The 18,688-nt window shown below is 53.0% G+C and overlaps 1 protein-coding gene across 9 annotated transcripts in view; it reads right to left on the bottom strand.

Annotated features, from left to right (window-relative positions):
* Positions 1-18,688, bottom strand: part of TIAM1 (TIAM Rac1 associated GEF 1) — a 361,545-nt gene that overhangs the window by 40,841 nt on the left and 302,016 nt on the right. For all 9 annotated transcript variants that reach the window (XM_084800521.1, XM_084800517.1, XM_084800515.1 and 6 more), the window contains one exon: positions 9,797-10,021. In XM_084800521.1, the coding sequence (XP_084656647.1) occupies positions 9,797-10,021 (225 nt within the window). The remainder of the gene's footprint in view (positions 1-9,796; positions 10,022-18,688) is intronic.

The following is an 18,688-nucleotide window of genomic DNA, read 5'->3' as shown; positions in this document are numbered from 1 at the left end:
GGGGGAGGGGTGACAATAGTAACAATCACATCTGGATTCCTGGTCAACAGAAATGGACGAGGGCTGATACCCCATACTTCTTAGTTGCTTTGAATGTTCCCAGTCCACCCCAGCTCCAATGTCCACACCTGGAGTAGAAAGATGCCTATATATCAGCGCCTTCTCAAGTGGAATCTGAGCATGCAGGGACTCCTCTCTGAGACCCACACACCCAAAGCCGCATGAAAGAAAACAACTGTCTGGGTCAGGACACCCTGGGACTCAGGCTATGACCACAGGGCTGGCTGTAGAGGTGCCAGGGCCTCCGATTTATACAACGTGCTCCATCCGAGAAATGATGGAAACCCTCCCATTCTAGCTACTGTCCTATGACTGAGAGGAGACGCCATGACCAAGGCAACTTAGAAAAGAAAAGCGTTGAACGGGGGCTTGCTTACAGTTTTAGAGAGTCAGTCCAGATCTTCATGGTAGGAAAACAGTGTGGCCGTGTACCAACCAGGACCAAACATTCAAATACACCAACCTAAGGGGGCCCATTTTCCTTCAAACTACCACAGCACCTCAAGATCTTTCTGGCTTTTCATCTCAAGGGCAGGGGACAGCGGTAACACCAAGCCTCAATGGCATTGCAGAACGTGCAGGGGTGGGACATTGTCAAGCAGGAAGCAGTAACCAGCATTACAAAACACAAGAGGGCTGGGGATGCATATCCGTGTGAAAGCTCTTGATTTCTTGTCCAGACTGTAAGAGCGAACGGTACAAGAATGGGGACAGATTATATAAATTGTAAGCAGAATTTTAAAATGCACCTTGGGAAAGAGAAGGGAAAATAAGTGAGGCAAATGAAGCGTGATCATAGAAACAGGTCAGAATACACGGACCCTCTTAAAAAAACGTGAAGACTTGAATAAAGAGAGTATAAAACAAAGCTCCAACTAAGTGTTATATACAAGAAATAGGCCAGAACATAGAGTCGAGAGATGGAAAGCAGAGGCCAGCACACACACAGAGCCCAGCATACACACAGAACCCAAGACCCAGAGCCCAGCACACACAGAAAGCCCAGCACACACACAGAACCCAGGACCCAGAGCCCAGCACACACACACAGAACCCAGGACACACATAGAACCCAGCACACAGAGTGGCCTATAAAGGACTAAACGTGCAGGCTTGGCCAGGACACAGAAGATACAGACACACTTCACGGTTAAGCTTGGCTCATGACTGGCATCCTGGCCTTAGTCCCAGGGATTGGCAGTTTACATGAGCAAGCCATCTATCTACTAAAGGATGAAAATGCCTTAACTTGAAGAATCTACACGCAAGCAATATCTTTCCTAGAACTAAGTTTAAAGAAAAAAAAAATGCCCAGACGATAGTCAAGGAGAAGAAAAACAAGACTGGGGTACTTTCCCTGGCAGAGGGCACACAGAAGATAAACCTACAGTAACAAAACGCAAGTGAGAGCCCCGCCCCTGAATGAAGTCTGAGGCTCAGCAGAAACCAGAGCAGTCAGGAAGGAGGTGGAACATTTGACAAATGTCACAAGTGCCTTGGTGGCCCTCATGGAAACAAAACAAAACAAAACAGCCCTGGACCCTAACTTAGCCCGTACATAGAAAGCCAGCGGCAGGTGGACGTGAACTAAAATATAAACAATCTAAGTTGTAAGTCTCTCAGCAGAAAATAAAACAGACAAATACAACTGGCAAGAGCGAAGGAAAGGACACACCTGAGTCCCCTCCACCCTACTTGAAAGTACAGCGCTGAGACAGCTCCTTACACCAAAAATCCTGGCTGGCTTGAGGCTTCCTTTGACCAGAAGAAATAATATAAGTGAAAATACACACATTTTTCTTCACAGTTCCTGTTCTTGCAAAGAAACCTCAAACTAGATCCTCGAAGACCACAGGCTCCACGGTGTCTCTAACAGGAGGCCCCCACTGCCCAGTTACACGTCAGGAAGAGCAGGGTCAGTCCTGCAGCCTCAGACAAGAAGCCACGTGAGTGACTGCAGGGGAAGACAGGAGAGTCTCCAAGCCATGTCTCAGGTGTTCTGCAACAACATCCACAAATGACCAAAGGAAGTAGAAGAGAGAAGTGACAAGGACTGCTTCAAGAACAGTGAGGGGAGCCAAGAGGACAGGGAGACCTCCTTCCCATATGCACAGCCTTCTCTGGATACCCTAGGCTTAGTGGGGGTGCACGCACACACGCACGCACGCATGCATGCACGCACGCACATATGCGCGCACACATACAACTTTCTACAGCAGTGTTATCCTTACTCCAGAAGGCACTCCTCCAAACAACAGAGCCTGATAGAATTCTCTCATTTACAGCATTCCCACCTCCACGTGGCAGCTGATAAAACAGCCAGAGCACCAGAGCGAGGGCACAGTTGTCTGTACCCCAGGCCTGAGCACAGCCAGGCACATAGGGGGCTCCCACAGAGAGCGAGGAGGCCAGAGCACCCTCAGGACAGGAGCTGCTGGTCATCTCTAAAACTACCGCAAATAAAACCCCTGTTGTGAACAGGCAAGAGCACCTTGTGGTTTTTAAATTACTTCTATATCTTGGTCTCGTTTTTTTTGTTTTTGTTTTGTTTGTTTGTTTGTTTGTTTTTATAGTTTAAAAACCTTTGCAGCTAAGACAACACAACGCAACCCCTTCCATGAAAGCTAAACTTACAATTTCCCTTTTGTCTGTCTAGATCACACCACATTCATTTTGCGCCTTTCTTCAAGGTCTTACAGGAACCAAATATAAAGGGAGAAAAAAATCATTGACTTGACTGATGAGACATATAAGCAATGTGTTAAAGTCAAGCAAATTCTCAAACATTTCCAAAGAGGGAAGTGATTTCTACTAAAACGATTTTACAGTGTATGCGTAAACAGCTTTCCTCTCACCACATGGGAGTCAAACTTGGGTTGTCAGGCTTGGTGACAACTCCTTTAAGCACCGAGCCACCTCACCAGCCCCAGGAAATGAACTTCCCGCCCCACCCCCACCCCGAGACAGGGTTTCTCTGTGTAGCCTTGACTGTCCTGGACTCTCTTTATAAACTATAAACGTAGGCCAGGCTGGCCTGGAACTCACAGAGCTCCACCCGCCTCTGCCTCCCCAGGGCTGGGATTAGAGGCTGCAGAGATGAACTTTCAAGCCAGTACTATACCGGAATTGAAATGAGGAGAAAACGTGACTGATGGATGGGTGAAGAGTGCAGGAAAAGACGTACAGAGCTAAAGACACTCCTCTGGGTGTCAACCGTCGGGCGATGGTGCCATTTTCTCTTTTAGTCATGTCACAGCTATGTGATTAAAAGGATTCTGTGTTCCCCCCATCATACACGGTATCAGCATAAGCAGCCATCAAAACTGGAAACCAAACTACCACAGAACAAAACTGCGGTAAAATGGAGACGGCTGAGTATCTGCTGTGAGTGGGGCTGGTGGTACCTGAATGCGATCCAGCTCTCAGAAGGCTGAGGAAGGAGGATGTCAGCCTGGGCTATGGGGTTAAGTCAGAGGCACCCTGGAGTAGAGCAAGAGACCCTGTATCAAAAGGAAATGACTTTTCGGTGGAGAGACAGCTCAGCAGGTGAAGGCACCAAGCTGGCCATCCAGCCTACAACGTGAGGGATACACGGCACAGTAGGAGAGACGTGACTCCTGCACCTTGTCCACTGACTTCCACACGTGTGCCACAGTAAATGCATACCATGTACACATATGCACACACATATATGGGTACATAAAATAAAAATGTAATAAAAATACTTTGGAAAAAGTCATAACAATTATAGGTTTGGGCATAATTAATCTTGTCAGCTTATTGAGGAAATAAAATGTAAAGTACATTAATGATTTCTAAAATTTCTTTCCATTTTAATTTTCTGTTCCAGTATTTTGCATGTATGTATGTATGCATGTATGTATGTATGTATGCATGAACGCATGTATCTTGGGTGCTCTATGTACATCCCTGGTGCCCACAGAGGCACCTCCTAGAACTGGAGTTACAGACACATGTGGATGCTGGGAATCGAACCTGGGCCTTCGGCAGGAGCACCAAGCACCGCTAAGCTCTGGGCCGCCTCTCCATCTCCTACACTAATGATTGTTAAAAACATAGACACGAAGCCCCCCAGTGTGCAAAGGCACACACCACTATACACACACTGAACCCATCGGATGTCATCAATCAAATGTCACTGCAAATCAGGACAAGGCACCGAATCTTCCGCATCCCAGCAGGACCCAGAGAAGCCGGCTGTGTGCTAAGTGACAGAAAGCAAGGCACGCCAACAGTTTACAAGACACACATGGCTGCGAACTTTATCGACAAACAAACAGGGACCATGTGTGGCTGGGGGGCGGGGGCGGGGATCCTCACAAGACTGGACCAGATTTGTTTGTAGGAAGACAAAGCTGCGCTCTTGCTCTTTCATGTCACCCCTCCCCGCTCCCTAGATGCAGAGCCTCAGGAAACCTCCATGGAGCATCAGAACAAAGCAGAGTTTTCCATCTCTGTACAGCACAGAAAACACTTACTGGCTAGGCAGATCCAGCACTGTCCGTGCCTGGTGCAAACAATGCCTCCTTTGAACTAAGGTGCCCGTGCCTTGAAGGGCAAACACAGGGGCTTTTCCTTTGAACCAGATGCCAGGGAATCTACTTCCTGCAGGAGGTACATCTGCGTCCACTGTGGCCCACAGCTTCCTTTCAGCAGCAGACAGATGTGCGGGAGGCCTGTCAAAGGGTCTCCAGCCCTCCAATCTAAGTCTGTCTGAATTGTCGCTAATGTGTCACTGGCCTGCTGTCAGTCACTTAGGCTCGGCTTCTCTGGCTCAAAATGCAAGAACACCCACTTTTCAAATAATAAAAAACGGCATTAGCCACGCCAGGGAGCCTAGTGACTTTAACGCAAATGTGCAGGCTCCTCGATGAGGTAAAGCAAGGCACCTGCTTCACTCCAGCCAGCCAAGAAGTGAAGGGAGGATGCGTCAGAGAGGCGCTGCCACTCAAATCAAGGTCGGCTGTGATAACAGAACTTAAGAGAAACTAGTGTGTATGTGTGTACGCATGCACATGCATGCACGTGTGTAGAGGGTCTTGCTACATAGTCCTGGCTGCTATAGTACTTGCTACGTAAGATTACCTGTCACTGTCAACAATGCTGCCTGTGTCACACCTGCCCCTAAACACACACTTAAAACTTCTAAAAGGATACCCAGGTACCACTTAATGATAATTCTTACAATTTGCATAAATATTGTTTTACTGCATAATTGCTATCAGAAGTGTCTTTATTTTGTTAGCAAATTTCATGGTTAATATCCTCTGCCACAATAATTTTACTCATTTTGGAGGAAGAAGTGGACACCCAAATAAGTTTTTCTGTCTTCCCTTAGTACAAATGACAGAAAAGGGACGTGCCAGACACATTGGGTATATTAAGACACAATGGATATATGTTTTAGGACTTCGGGTCGGCCTGCCTTCCTACAGCGGTGCTTGCTGAGACGCACAGCTAAATGAGCAGATGTGTGCCTTCTAGTAAACCTCGCCAGTGATGCTCAGCTAGGGGAGATTTGTCACTCGGTGGGGTGGGTGCATGTCTGGGCAGCAGTAGTCTCTGAGGATATTTTGTTTGGGATTGGACAGGTACCACAATCTTAGAACTGTTTGTAGGGTGCACAGAACAGCCCCTCACACCATAGGATCCACCTGACCTAAGTATTGAGATCCATATTCAAAATAGTCCCATGAGAACGCAAAAGGGGCTCCTGGAAATGATAAAGACGTCCTTTCCGAGTTCTCCCACCAGCTGCCCCTGCACAACAAGGGTCCTTCTAGAGTCACGGCCGCGGAGGGAGCCACCCTACGCCTGTCCTGTCCTAGAGTCACGGCCATGGAGGGAGCCACCCTACACCTGTCCTGTCCTAGAGTCACGGCCACGGAGGGAGCCACCCTAAGCCTGTCCTGTCCTAGAGTCACAGCCATGGAGGGAGCCACCCTATGCTTGCCCTGACTACCTTCCTGGTATATTCATAAACAAATGTCTGGGAAGGACAAAAAGAGGACCAGCAAAACCCCAGCCAGAACCTGTGTACTGCAAATGGCCGTGAACTAGAACAGGGTCTTAGGATATGCAGGAGACTGTCCTTGCCCAAAGCTTTGAAAGCTAACCGCGCACTGTGCTGCCCTCTTTTATCAAGGAGTGAGAAGAAAATGCGCTCCATGGTGCATTTCCAACACAAAACTCTCGATGAATAAGCAGATCTTGGATGGTAGCGGTCAGGTCTGCATGTCACCACACTGCAGTCACAATTCTCCCAGGACAAAAAACAAGTCAACAAACAGGGAGAGTCAGTGGCCTAAGTGGGCCCATTCTAGGCCTGTATGGGGACCACTCAAGGAGTCTAAACCACTGTCTGAAGCAACCACCAAAGTAAACACACAGAACAAGAGCTGTGAAAGGGGGTCCAGGGACCTCAGCATTCAGTACTACAGAATTCCCTCTCTCCACCCGGAAGTGTAAGCATGTGCAACTCCTAAACCCGGGCGTCAGACAAGCCACCTGCTGCAGACAGAAGAGGAGAACTGGGCAGTGAGTGGGAGCCATGGGGCGTTATCGGTCAGACAATCCCCACGTCACCTGTGACAGAGAGCAGCTTAGGATGTAAACTGTTTCCTACATACTTGCTGCTGGTCCAAACATTTTATTGACTCACTTGGCCATCGCATGGACCCGGTAAGATGGCAGTGTGCTCTTGTCTCCATTTTGTAATGAGGACACAGAGCAGAGCAGAGAGTGGTGAATCAGGACACATGGGACCATGGGCTAACATCAAAATGAACGCAGTCCCAAAGAACCTGGTTCAGGGTCTATTTTTAACCACCAGTCTATGATGTTTCTACTTACAAGGCTCAAGCTTCTATATGAGAAAGAGGGTTCAAAAATAACCAAAGCTTGAAAGAGAATCATAACCTTCAATCGGGCCTCTCAGGGGAAGGTCTGGTCAACTCTGCATGCTGGGCAGACAGTACCAGGGCTCACGTGGGGCTCAAAGTCCCTGAGATATTCACACCTCCCACCTGAGCCTCTGTCCAGGTCACTGAATACTCAATATGACCACCTTAAAGACACCCCAGCACCAAACCCCATGCTTGCACTCTTATTTTTAGATGGCTCTTATTTTTAGTTACTTCTAAACTTAGACCAAGGCTGGAGTCCAGCCTGCCCATTGTCCGACTGCTTTGTGCTGACTGCAGCCATGTGCTGTGTGTGTTATCTCTGCCTTGCTATGGGGCAGGCTGGCTGGCTATCCCATCCTGTTTCCTTGCTTTCCCCTTTTATCTTCGGCCATTAAATGAGGACCAGGAAGCGGAAGCACCCAGAAGGCAGAGCCCCAGGTGGGGCCCATGAGCTCTAAGTCACAGCCATTTGGTTAGGAAAAAACAAAGGAAAGGATAAATCTCCTACAGAGGACTCCAAAGCTTCAGTTTTGCTGGCTGGAGCAAGGGTAAATTTCAGCGTGCTTGGCACAGGGCCTCCATAGGTGCCTGGTCTAGGGGAAGATACAGGAAAGCCAGTGTTGTGCTTAAGACTCCATCAAAGACACGGTGACTACTATAGACACAGAATACACCCAGATCCTTCTAAAACAGACACATACAGACAAGAACACTGTTGGCCCAAACAGTTTTGCCTGCTTCGCTATAATCGCAGTATTCAAGAGGCTGGTGCAGGGGTTTCCAACTAGGGGATTTCCACCTAAGTATACAGTGCATAGTGATTCTAGGCTGACCTGGGCTACAGAGCTAGACTCCGTTTCAAAAACAATCACTTAAAAACACTCACGGATCATATACAAAGTGTCTCTTCAGTAAGAAATAGACAGTGGGAGTAAGCAGGGAAGCACTTTGTGAGCAAGAGTCTGCTTTACACACGAACATAGAACTTTATCTCCAAGAGACTGAAGGGTAAAAACGTCTAGCTTTGCAGACCTGGACTCCCCACCACACTCACTCTGCCATTGCAAAGGGAAAAGAGCCAAAAAGCCAGATGTGCATGGAAGGATCCAGGTCACCCAAAATCAGATGAGGTGATCCGGTGTCTGTTCGTGGATTACAACGTGCTAATTCTGATTTTGTGTCTATAAATGACAGTAGTGACACTAATAGAAAATTAATCAAATACAGTCAGTCACACACACTTGTCTCCTGTACCTGTTCACAAAATCCTAAAACAACCTATTTGTACTTCATGTGGTTCATTTGGTCTCAGAACAGAAGCCATGGGTTGCTTTGTAGGATCCCCAGTGCCACCTTGTGGCCATCTGAGAAAACAGCCTCCAGGGCCTTGATCCGCATTCCTTGGTCCTCACCAGGCTTTTAAAGCTTGGACCACTATGACACAGTGATCCCAGTAGCCAAAAGTAACTAAGCCACATTGGTTTTCTGAAGCATCAAATTGTCAAATTCTTCCAAGAACAAAATCACAAACGATCACAGGGCTTCTTGCTTAAGCAGCCAAGCTGCAGACTGTAATTTGGCAATGGCGAGGAGCAATACGTAAGCAGCGCAGACACAGGAACTAGAGGCCCAAAAACAACGACTCGTGCACCAGGGCGCACTCACACTACCTCCTGCTTTTCTTCTCCCCCGAAGACACAATATAAAGAGAAAAGAATTCTGAAACCAAACCTAGTAAGTCAACCCAAACCCTAGCACAACCCACACAGTTCCTTTGTTCACTCATTCACTCTCGTGTTCAGTAGGCATGGGTCACCTGTGTGGGAAGCTAAGTCCAAAGAGCTGCAAGGCGAAGATGAAGAAAACACACTCATTCCCAGGAAACAAACTCACAAACCCACTAGAGAAAGACACAGGCAGTAAGGACAGTATCCTGTGAAAAAGGTAGGACAGGATCTTGTGAGGAAGGCAGGACAGGATCTCGTGAGGCAGGCAGGACAGGATCCCATGAGGCAGGCAGGAATGTGTTCTCCTCTATTCCCAGCACCAGGACAGCTGAGGCAGGGAAACCTTGGGTTCAAGGTCAACCTAGGCCATTGTGGGGAGTTCCAAGCCGGTCTGGGCTACAAAGGGAGAGCCTGTCAGAATAAAACTTAAAAACCAGCCAAGCAAACCAAACAGCATACTATGGCTGGAGCCCACAGAGACACCTTTTCCAGGTCATGGAGCTGGGGGTGGGCACTAATTCTGTGGGGGGTCCCTGGAAGGTTTCCAAGGCAGGGCACCCAAGCTGCCAGAGGGAGCAGGAAGAAAGTGGGGAGGGGTAGCAGATGGGACAGGGGAGGGCAGTGTTCCCACTGACCCAGATGCTGGTCACCTAAGACAAGCCAACCAAACGCTGCCAGACAAGTTCCCTCAGACAAAGCATCCAGTTCCTCTCGCAGGGAAAGAGAGGCAGGGCTGGGTAGGCTCGGAGGATGGAGACAGAGAAGGCTAGAGGAAGATCCAGCATCTCCATCCACAACCGTGAAATGGTAGCCTCCACCATCACCTCTCTCCAACAGTGGGCACAAGAAATGCAAAGCTTTCTGAGTGTGACAGGCATATCTGTGGCAAAACATATTCCAGGACAGAAACACCTTGTCTTTCCCTTTGAAGGGTCAACAGGAAGCAGAGGGTCAGCTCTCCGCTTCCCTCACAGACACCTGGTGCCTGCAGGAGCAAGCCCTGAGGTATGTCGTGGAGCGTGGTACACTTCCGCAGCAGCAGCAGCAGCGGCTGAATGAAGCACAGCCCTGGGCACGGCCTACCTGCGTTGCTGGTGAGGAAGGCGAGGGGGCTCTCGCCGAGGTCCAGGGGGCCGTCCACTCGGTGGGGTGGGGTCTCCAGCAGCTCCAGCCCCTCCTGCGGCTCAGGGTAGGTCCTCACCAGGAGGTCCAGGGAAGGCTGTGAGAGGGAATCTTTGAGCATAGAGGAGCTGAAGTTGCCAGCAGCACGATTATTGATCTCAAGAATCTCATCCCCCGCCTTCAGGCCTGCCAACGCAAGATGGAAAAGTTTTAATGTCACAGAAATCAGAGCAAGCCTCCTTAGAAGTTCTGCCAGAAGGTGCCTGCCACGCTCTCCTGTAATGAGTCTCACAGCCCCAGGGCTGCTGGGGGCAGGATGCAGTGCTCAGGCAGGCTTGAGAAGGCTCTCCCGCACTGCTTCTCAACCTGCCGCGAACGCTGCAACCCTTTAACATAGTTCCTTGTGTTGTGATGCCAACTATAAAGTTATTTTGTTTCTACTGTTATGGATCATAGTGTAATTATCGGATATGCAGGGAATCGGGTATGTGACATACCCCCAAAAGGGATGGCGACCCACAGGCTGAGAACTCCAGACCTCCTCTCCTGACCCCAATGGATAACCTAAACAAAGCCATTACTCCTGTGTTCTAAGCATCTGCCTTAGGGCCTGGGCAACCTGAGGAAAGGCCAAGAACAAGTCCAATCTGGGAGAACAAGAAGCTGCTACTAATTGGGGCCAATTCCAACCTTTACTATAGACATTCCAGATGCTGGGGGAGGGGGAAAGGGAGGGGGAGGAGGAGAAGGGAGGAGAAGGGGGGAGGAGAAGGGGAAGGGAGGGGAGGGACACACTGCCAAGGGAAGGGAGTCTCCTTGAGAAGGGAAGTGAGTCTCCTTGAGAAGGGACGTGGCAGAGAGGAACTGAGAGAGGACACCCCACCCAAGGCAGCCATGGAGGCGAGCTCTAACGCCACAGCAAGATCATTCTGGAGAAGTCTCACTTCCTTGATTTGGAGCTTACCCTGGCTATCCTTACTCAGATTTCCAAAACGTATAAAACCCATTACCAAGCATAAAATACACACACACACACACACACACACACACACACACACACACACACCTCTGACTGGGGAGGGAATGGCTGGGGAGGTAATGGAAGTGAAATGTCAATGTTTTTGTGTCAAAGGTAAAATTCTGTTAAGTAAACAATCCATTGTTTTTAAGAGTTATTTATTTATGTGTGTTGTGTCCCCATGTATATCTGCACACCAGAAGAGAGCATCTGATCCCTTGGGACCACAGTTAGAGGAGTTGTGAGCCACCATGTGGGTGCTGGGAATTGAACTCAGGAGCTCTGCAAGAGCGGCCAGTGATTTTCACCACTGAGCCATCTCTCCAGCCCTAAACAATTCATCTGGAGTTATATAATATTTAAACAGAAAACATAAAACTTCAATATATGAAAAGCAGAGGGGTTGGTGTTTGGTTTTGGTGTGTGTGTGAGCATGTGAGTGTGTGCATGCTTGTGTGTGTCCTGGAACTCACTACATAGCCCAGGCTGACTTTGAACTCACAGCAACCCTGCCTTTGCCTATGATGGTTGACCTAGCCTCAGTCTCATATGTAAGAAAGAAATGGGGTGATGAGAGGAAATGAAGCCATCATGTAATCACGAAAGATACTCAGTAGACATTGGCTCTCCATGTTGCTATCATCTCCAACCGACCCTGGAAATAAGGACAAACAGGCCATGAAAAGTCTAGCTGTGACGTATCCAAATTGCTTAAAGCAAAAGGACACATGTCTTTCTCAACCAGGCTATGTCTGTGCAGCCATCATGAAGATACTAGGTGACAATAAATGGCTCTTAGGTGCTCTCAAAGGGGGAATGACAGCCCAAAACAAACAAGGCCATGACTGAGTTGGGGTGAAAGGTCAAGGGCACGCTAGTGTACAAAAACAAGAGCAGTCACCATAAAACCCAACTAGGAGCAGCCTGTGTGTGGAGAGCAGTGGGGGGAGTGGGAGAGCAGTGGGGGGGAGTGGGAGAGCAGTGGGGGGAGTGGGAGAGCAGTGGGGGGAGTGGGAGAGCAGTGGGGGGAGTGGGAGAACAGTGGGGGGAGTGGGAGAACAGTGGGGGGAGTGGGAGAACAGTGGGGGGAATGGGACAGCAGTGGGGGGAGTGGGAGAGCAGTGGGGGGAGTGGGAGAGCAGTGGGGGGAATGGGACAGCAGTGGGGGGAGTGGGAGAGCAGTGGGGGGAGTGGGAGAGCAGTAGGGGGGAGTGGGAGAGCAGTAGGGGGGAGTGGGAGAGCAGTGGGGGGAGTGGGAGAGCAGTGGGGGGAGTGGGAGAGCAGTGGGGGGGAGTGGGACAGCAGTGGGGGGGAGTGGGACAGCAGTGGAGGGAGTGGGAGAGCAGTGGGGGGAGTGGGACAGCAGTGTGGGGGGAGTGGGAGAGCAGTGGGGGGAGTGGGAGAGCAGTGGGGGGAGGAGTGGGAGAACAGTGGAGGGAGTGGGAGAGCAGTGGGGGGAGTGGGACAGCAGTGTGGGGGGAGTGGGAGAGCAGTGGAGGGAGTGGGAGAACAGTGGGGGAGTAGGACAGCAGTGTGGGGGGAGTGGGAGAGCAGTGGGGGGAGTGGGAGAGCAGTGGGGGGGAGTGGGAGAGCAGTGGGGGGAGTGGGAGAGCAGTGGGGGGAGTGGGACAGCAGTGGGGGGAGTGGGAGAGCAGTGGGGGGGAGTGGGAGAACAGTGGGGGGAGTGGGAGAGCAGTGGGGGGGGAGTGGGAAAGCAGTGGGGGGGAGTGGGAGAGCAGTGGGGGGGGAGTGGGAAAGCAGTGGAGGGAATGGGAGAGCAGTGTGGGGGGAGTGGGAGAGCAGTGGGGGGAGTGGGACAGCAGTGGGGGGAGTGGGACAGCAGTGGGGGGAGTGGGAGAGCAGTGGGGGGGGAGTGGGAAAGCAGTGGAGGGAATGGGAGAGCAGTGTGGGGGGAGTGGGAGAGCAGTGGGGGGGAGTGGGAGAGCAGTGGGGGGAGTGGGAGAGCAGTGGGGGGAGTGGGAGAGCAGTGGGGGGAGGAGTGGGAGAACAGTGGAGGGAGTGGGAGAGCAGTGGGGGGAGTGGGAGAGCAGTGGAGGGAGTGGGAGAACAGTGGGGGGAGCGGGACAGCAGTGTGGGGGGAGTGGGAGAGCAGTGGGGGGAGTGGGAGAGCAGTGGGGGGAGTGGGAGAACAGTGGGGGGAGTGGGAAAGCAGTGGAGGGAATGGGAGAGCAGTGTGGGGGGAGTGGGAGAGCAGTGGAGGGAGTGGGAGAACAGTGGGGGGAGCGGGACAGCAGTGGGGGGAGTGGGAGAGCAGTGGGGGGAGTGGGAGAGCAGTGGGGGGAGTGGGAGAGCAGTGTGGGGGAGTGGGAAAGCAGTGGAGGGAATGGGAGAGCAGTGTGGGGGGAGTGGGAAAGCAGTGGAGGGAGTGGGAGAGCAGTGGGGGGAGTGGGAGAGCAGTGGGGGGAGTGGGAGAACAGTGGGGGGAGTGGGACAGCAGTGGGGGGAGTGGGAAAGCAGTGGAGGGAATGGGAGAGCAGTGTGGGGGGAGTGGGAAAGCAGTGGAGGGAGTGGGAGAGCAGTGGGGGGAGTGGGAGAGCAGTGGGGGGAGTGGGAGAACAGTGGGGGGAGTGGGACAGCAGTGGGGGGAGTGGGAGAGCAGTGGGGGGGAGTGGGAAAGCAGTGGAGGGAGTGGGAGAGCAGTGTGGGGGGAGTGGGAAAGCAGTGGGGGGAGTGGGAGAGCAGTGGGGGGAGTGGGAGAGCAGTGGGGGGAGTGGGAGAACAGTGGGGGGAGTGGGACAGCAGTGGGGGGAGTGGGAGAGCAGTGGGGGGGGAGTGGGAAAGCAGTGGAGGGAATGGGAGAGCAGTGTGGGGGGAGTGGGAAAGCAGTGGGGGGAGTGGGAGAGCAGTGGGGGGAGTGGGAGAGCAGTGGGGGGAGTGGGAGAACAGTGGGGAGAGTGGGAGAGCAGTGGGGGGAGTGGGAGAGCAGTGGAGGGAGTGGGACAGCAGTTGGGGGAGTGGGAGAGCAGTGGGGGGAGTGGGACAGCAGTGGGGGGAGTGGGAGAGCAGTGGGGGGAGGAGTGGGAGAACAGTGGAGGGAGTGGGAGAGCAGTGGGGGGAGTGGGAGAGCAGTGGAGGGAGTGGGAGAACAGTGGGGGGAGCGGGACAGCAGTGTGGGGGGAGTGGGAGAGCAGTGGGGGGAGTGGGAGAGCAGTGGGGGGAGTGGGAGAACAGTGGGGGGAGTGGGAAAGCAGTGGAGGGAATGGGAGAGCAGTGTGGGGGGAGTGGGAGAGCAGTGGAGGGAGTGGGAGAACAGTGGGGGGAGCGGGACAGCAGTGGGGGGAGTGGGAGAGCAGTGGGGGGAGTGGGAGAGCAGTGGGGGGAGTGGGAGAGCAGTGTGGGGGAGTGGGAAAGCAGTGGAGGGAATGGGAGAGCAGTGTGGGGGGAGTGGGAAAGCAGTGGAGGGAGTGGGAGAGCAGTGGGGGGAGTGGGAGAGCAGTGGGGGGAGTGGGAGAACAGTGGGGGGAGTGGGACAGCAGTGGGGGGAGTGGGAAAGCAGTGGAGGGAATGGGAGAGCAGTGTGGGGGGAGTGGGAAAGCAGTGGAGGGAGTGGGAGAGCAGTGGGGGGAGTGGGAGAGCAGTGGGGGGAGTGGGAGAACAGTGGGGGGAGTGGGACAGCAGTGGGGGGAGTGGGAGAGCAGTGGGGGGGAGTGGGAAAGCAGTGGAGGGAGTGGGAGAGCAGTGTGGGGGGAGTGGGAAAGCAGTGGGGGGAGTGGGAGAGCAGTGGGGGGAGTGGGAGAGCAGTGGGGGGAGTGGGAGAACAGTGGGGGGAGTGGGACAGCAGTGGGGGGAGTGGGAGAGCAGTGGGGGGGGAGTGGGAAAGCAGTGGAGGGAATGGGAGAGCAGTGTGGGGGGAGTGGGAAAGCAGTGGGGGGAGTGGGAGAGCAGTGGGGGGAGTGGGAGAGCAGTGGGGGGAGTGGGAGAACAGTGGGGAGAGTGGGAGAGCAGTGGGGGGAGTGGGAGAGCAGTGGAGGGAGTGGGACAGCAGTTGGGGGAGTGGGAGAGCAGTGGGGGGAGTGGGACAGCAGTGGGGGGAGTGGGAGAGCAGTGGGGGGAGTGGGAGAGCAGTGGGGGGAGTGGGAGAACAGTGGGGAGAGTGGGAGAACAGTAGGGGGAGTGGGAGAGCAGTGGGGGGAATGGGACAGCAGTTGGGGGAGTGGGAGAGCAGTGGGGGGAGTGGGAGAGCAGTGGGGGGAGTGGGAGAGCAGTGGGGGGAGTGGGAGAGCAGTGGGGGGAATGGGACAGCAGTGGGGGGAGTGGGAGAACAGTGGGGGGAGTGGGAGAACAGTGGGGGAAATGGGACAGCAGTGGGGGGAGTGGGAGAACAGTGGAGGGAGTGGGAGAGCAGTGGGGGGAGTGGGACAGCAGTGTGGGGGGAGTGGGAGAGCAGTGGAGGGAGTGGGAGAGCAGTGGGGGGAGTGGGAGAGCAGTGGGGGGAGTGGGACAGCAGTGGGGGAAGTGGGACAGCAGTGTGGGGGGAGTGGGAAAGCAGTGGAGGGAGTGGGAGAACAGTGGGGGGAGTGGGAGAGCAGTGGGGGGAGTGGGAGAGCAGTGGGGGGAGTGGGAAAGCAGTGGAGGGAGTGGGAGAGCAGTGGGGGGAGTGGGAGAGCAGTGGGGGGAGTGGGAGAACAGTGGGGGGAGTGGGACAGCAGTGGAGGGAGTGGGAGAGCAGTGTGGGGGGAGTGGGAAAGCAGTGGAGGGAGTGGGAGAGCAGTGGGGGGAGTGGGAGAGCAGTGGGGGGAGTGGGAGAACAGTGGGGGGAGTGGGACAGCAGTGGAGGGAGTGGGAGAGCAGTGTGGGGGGAGTGGGAAAGCAGTGGAGGGAGTGGGAGAGCAGTGGGGGGAGTGGGAGAGCAGTGGGGGGAGTGGGAGAACAGTGGGGGGAGTGGGACAGCAGTGGGGGGAGTGGGAGAGCAGTGGGGGGGAGTGGGAAAGCAGTGGGGGGAGTGGGAGAGCAGTGGGGGGAGTGGGAGAGCAGTGGGGGGAGTGGGAGAACAGTGGGGGGAGTGGGACAGCAGTGGAGGGAATGGGAGAGCAGTGTGGGGGGAGTGGGAAAGCAGTGGGGGGAGTGGGAGAGCAGTGGGGGGAGTGGGAGAACAGTGGGGAGAGTGGGAGAACAGTAGGGGGAGTGGGAGAGCAGTGGGGGGAATGGGACAGCAGTTGGGGGAGTGGGAGAGCAGTGGGGGGAGTGGGAGAGCAGTGGGGGGAGTGGGAGAGCAGTGGGGGGAGTGGGAGAACAGTGGGGAGAGTGGGAGAACAGTAGGGGGAGTGGGAGAGCAGTGGGGGGAATGGGACAGCAGTTGGGGGAGTGGGAGAGCAGTGGGGGGAGTGGGAGAGCAGTGGGGGGAGTGGGAGAGCAGTGGGGGGAGTGGGAGAACAGTGGGGGGAGTGAGAGAACAGTGGGGGGAGTGGGACAGCAGTGGGGGAAGTGGGAACATGGGCCCTATCTGCAGGACAGAAGAGCCAAGAGCCCAAGGTGGCGACAGAAGAACATGAGGGTGAAAACCAGACAGAGTTTATTAGTGCAAACAGGATGCTCAGATCCGCTTAGGCAGCACCCCGCTGGCCTCTCTTCTCAACAACATATTCTGGTCATTTTAAAAGGGTTGCAGACACCTAAGCTGTGTTCAAAACACCAGACTAAGTTCTATTCTGCATGCCAATGAATGGTCAAAGAACTTGGACTCACCAAATGAGAGAAAGAAAACATCTCACAGACTACAGGTATCAAAGGCTGGCTGCACAGCAGAATCAAGAGAAACTGGAACAGTGGCTGGAAGTAGGGGAGGGGGGTATTTGGTACCCAAGATGCACAAATGTGTTGTGTGGCCTGCAGCGATCCCTGAAAGAGGTGTGCTGGGCTGGAGGTTTGCATTAACTGCTAGATCTGACACTGGCCACCCTCTGGAGAGTGTCAGGGAGACATTTGCTTTCATCAAGCATCAGCATTCTCAGACTAAAGAACTAAAACAGGAAGTGACTAAAGCTAGAAGATCCCCCACCCCCAGCCAGGCCAGGAGCACATTCATCCTGCTGAAAGCGATAACGATCAGTCACTAGGTCTGGAGGGGATGTGCCCTATCTCAGCTCTTAGCAGAGTGGCAGGCAGCTCAGAGCCTCTGCAAACTCTAGCCTCCAGACTGCCTGTGGTCTAGGAAACACAAAAGCACCACAAAGGCGCCCCCCCCCCATGACAGCTAGTGCATCCATGAGTCTGACTCTCCTCCCCTCGCCTCCCACCTTCGCCCTGGCTGTGCACAGACTGTGGACCGTGACTCTCCGACGGCTACAGCACAGGGAGAAATGACCACACGGGGAACTCACAAGGTACAAAGCACCCATGCTGTGCTCAGCGACTATTAGGATGGAGGCAGTTAGAATCAGCACGCCTTTGTCCCCCAGTGCTCCATCCAGAGTTCTTAACAGAAGAGACTTGGGTAGCCATGTCTAAGGACAGCTAACGCAGATGTGCTAAGCGCCTGTATATTTTCCCATTGCCTCAGTGAAACTAAAGAGTCCATACCAAGAATGAAAGCGAAGTAATTTCTAAGCATTACTGACCCACCGCATGTTTTTATGAGTTTAATGAGCTGAACACCGCCCCCATGAAAAACAAAACAAACGTCTGCCTGCGGTGTCAGGAAGCAACCTTCTTTGGAAAGAGGTTCAGGCGCACATCATGGAGATGATTAAAATAGTTTTTATAACTGTAATATTATAGCCATAATTAAGTCAAAATAAAGCCTTGAATGAGACAAAACTTGTGGAAACTTGAGTGAGTGTTAAACCAAAGGGCCCCCTCTTCATAGGAGACTACCATGGAAAGACAAGTGGCCCTCAAACCAAGGATCCCTGGGGAGAAGTGGGAGCATCAGCTACAAACCAAGCATCACCAGGGACGGCTGGCAGCCACCAGGTCTAAGAGCCATCGGACAGATTGTTCCCTGAGGCCTCAGAAGGAATCAATTTCTCAACACCTTGACTTCAGACTCCTAGTCCTTTGAACTGTGAGAGGCCAAAAAAAAAAAAAAATCCACACAGTTTATTCTGTTTCAGTGATCCTCAAACTGAGTGGACAGGTTCTGCCTTCTCGTGGTTCCCTTCCCAGATGGGTTCCAGGGTGGCCCTTGACAACATCAGCAGATATAGCGGGGGTCATATTGGATGTAGCCATATGTAAATCATCTGTAAGTTACCTGTCAGACCTAAAGCAACATAAATGGCTAATGCTTAGTGAATGATGACAAGCACAAAGGTGAGCATAAGTCAGTGTTTGCATAACTTTTTGTTTGTTTGGTTTTGGTTTTGGTTTTTTCAGACAGGCTCCTGGACATGCTTTGTAGACCAGGCTGGCCTTGAACCTGTAGATCTGCTGGCCTCTGCCTCCTCGAGTGCTGAGATTACAGGCATGCGCCAGATGCTTTTTTTTTTCTTTTTATGTGTGTTCATGTATGTATGTGTGTGTCTCTCACAACTTTTTAAACACCCCCTCACCCAAGAGACTTTCAAATGGTAGAGTCCACAGGTGCACAGCCTATGGATACAGAAGGTCCAGTCCACTGTAATCTAGGTTGAGAAGGGACTCTGAGAATACAAAGATGGAGAACTGGGCTCAAAGGTAGCTGAAATGCATGCTGAGCTCTCAGAGGACCAGAAGAAACAGGTGAGACATAGCAGAAGGGGGCGGACAACAGAGACGAGGGGGCTTGATTGAAAACCAATGTCTGCAGACAGTCCAGGAAGTGATGGAGTAGAACAGCCACTTCTGAGGGTGTTATAGGCTCAGGCAATATCTCTGACTGGGGAGGACCAAAGCTC

Source organism: Acomys minous (genome assembly GCF_964271855.1).
Source record: "Acomys minous genome assembly, chromosome: 11".
Taxonomy (NCBI): Eukaryota; Metazoa; Chordata; class Mammalia; order Rodentia; family Muridae; genus Acomys; species Acomys minous.
The sequence above is the reverse complement of the archived record's forward strand: the minus strand, read 5'-3'. Positions and strand labels throughout refer to the sequence as shown.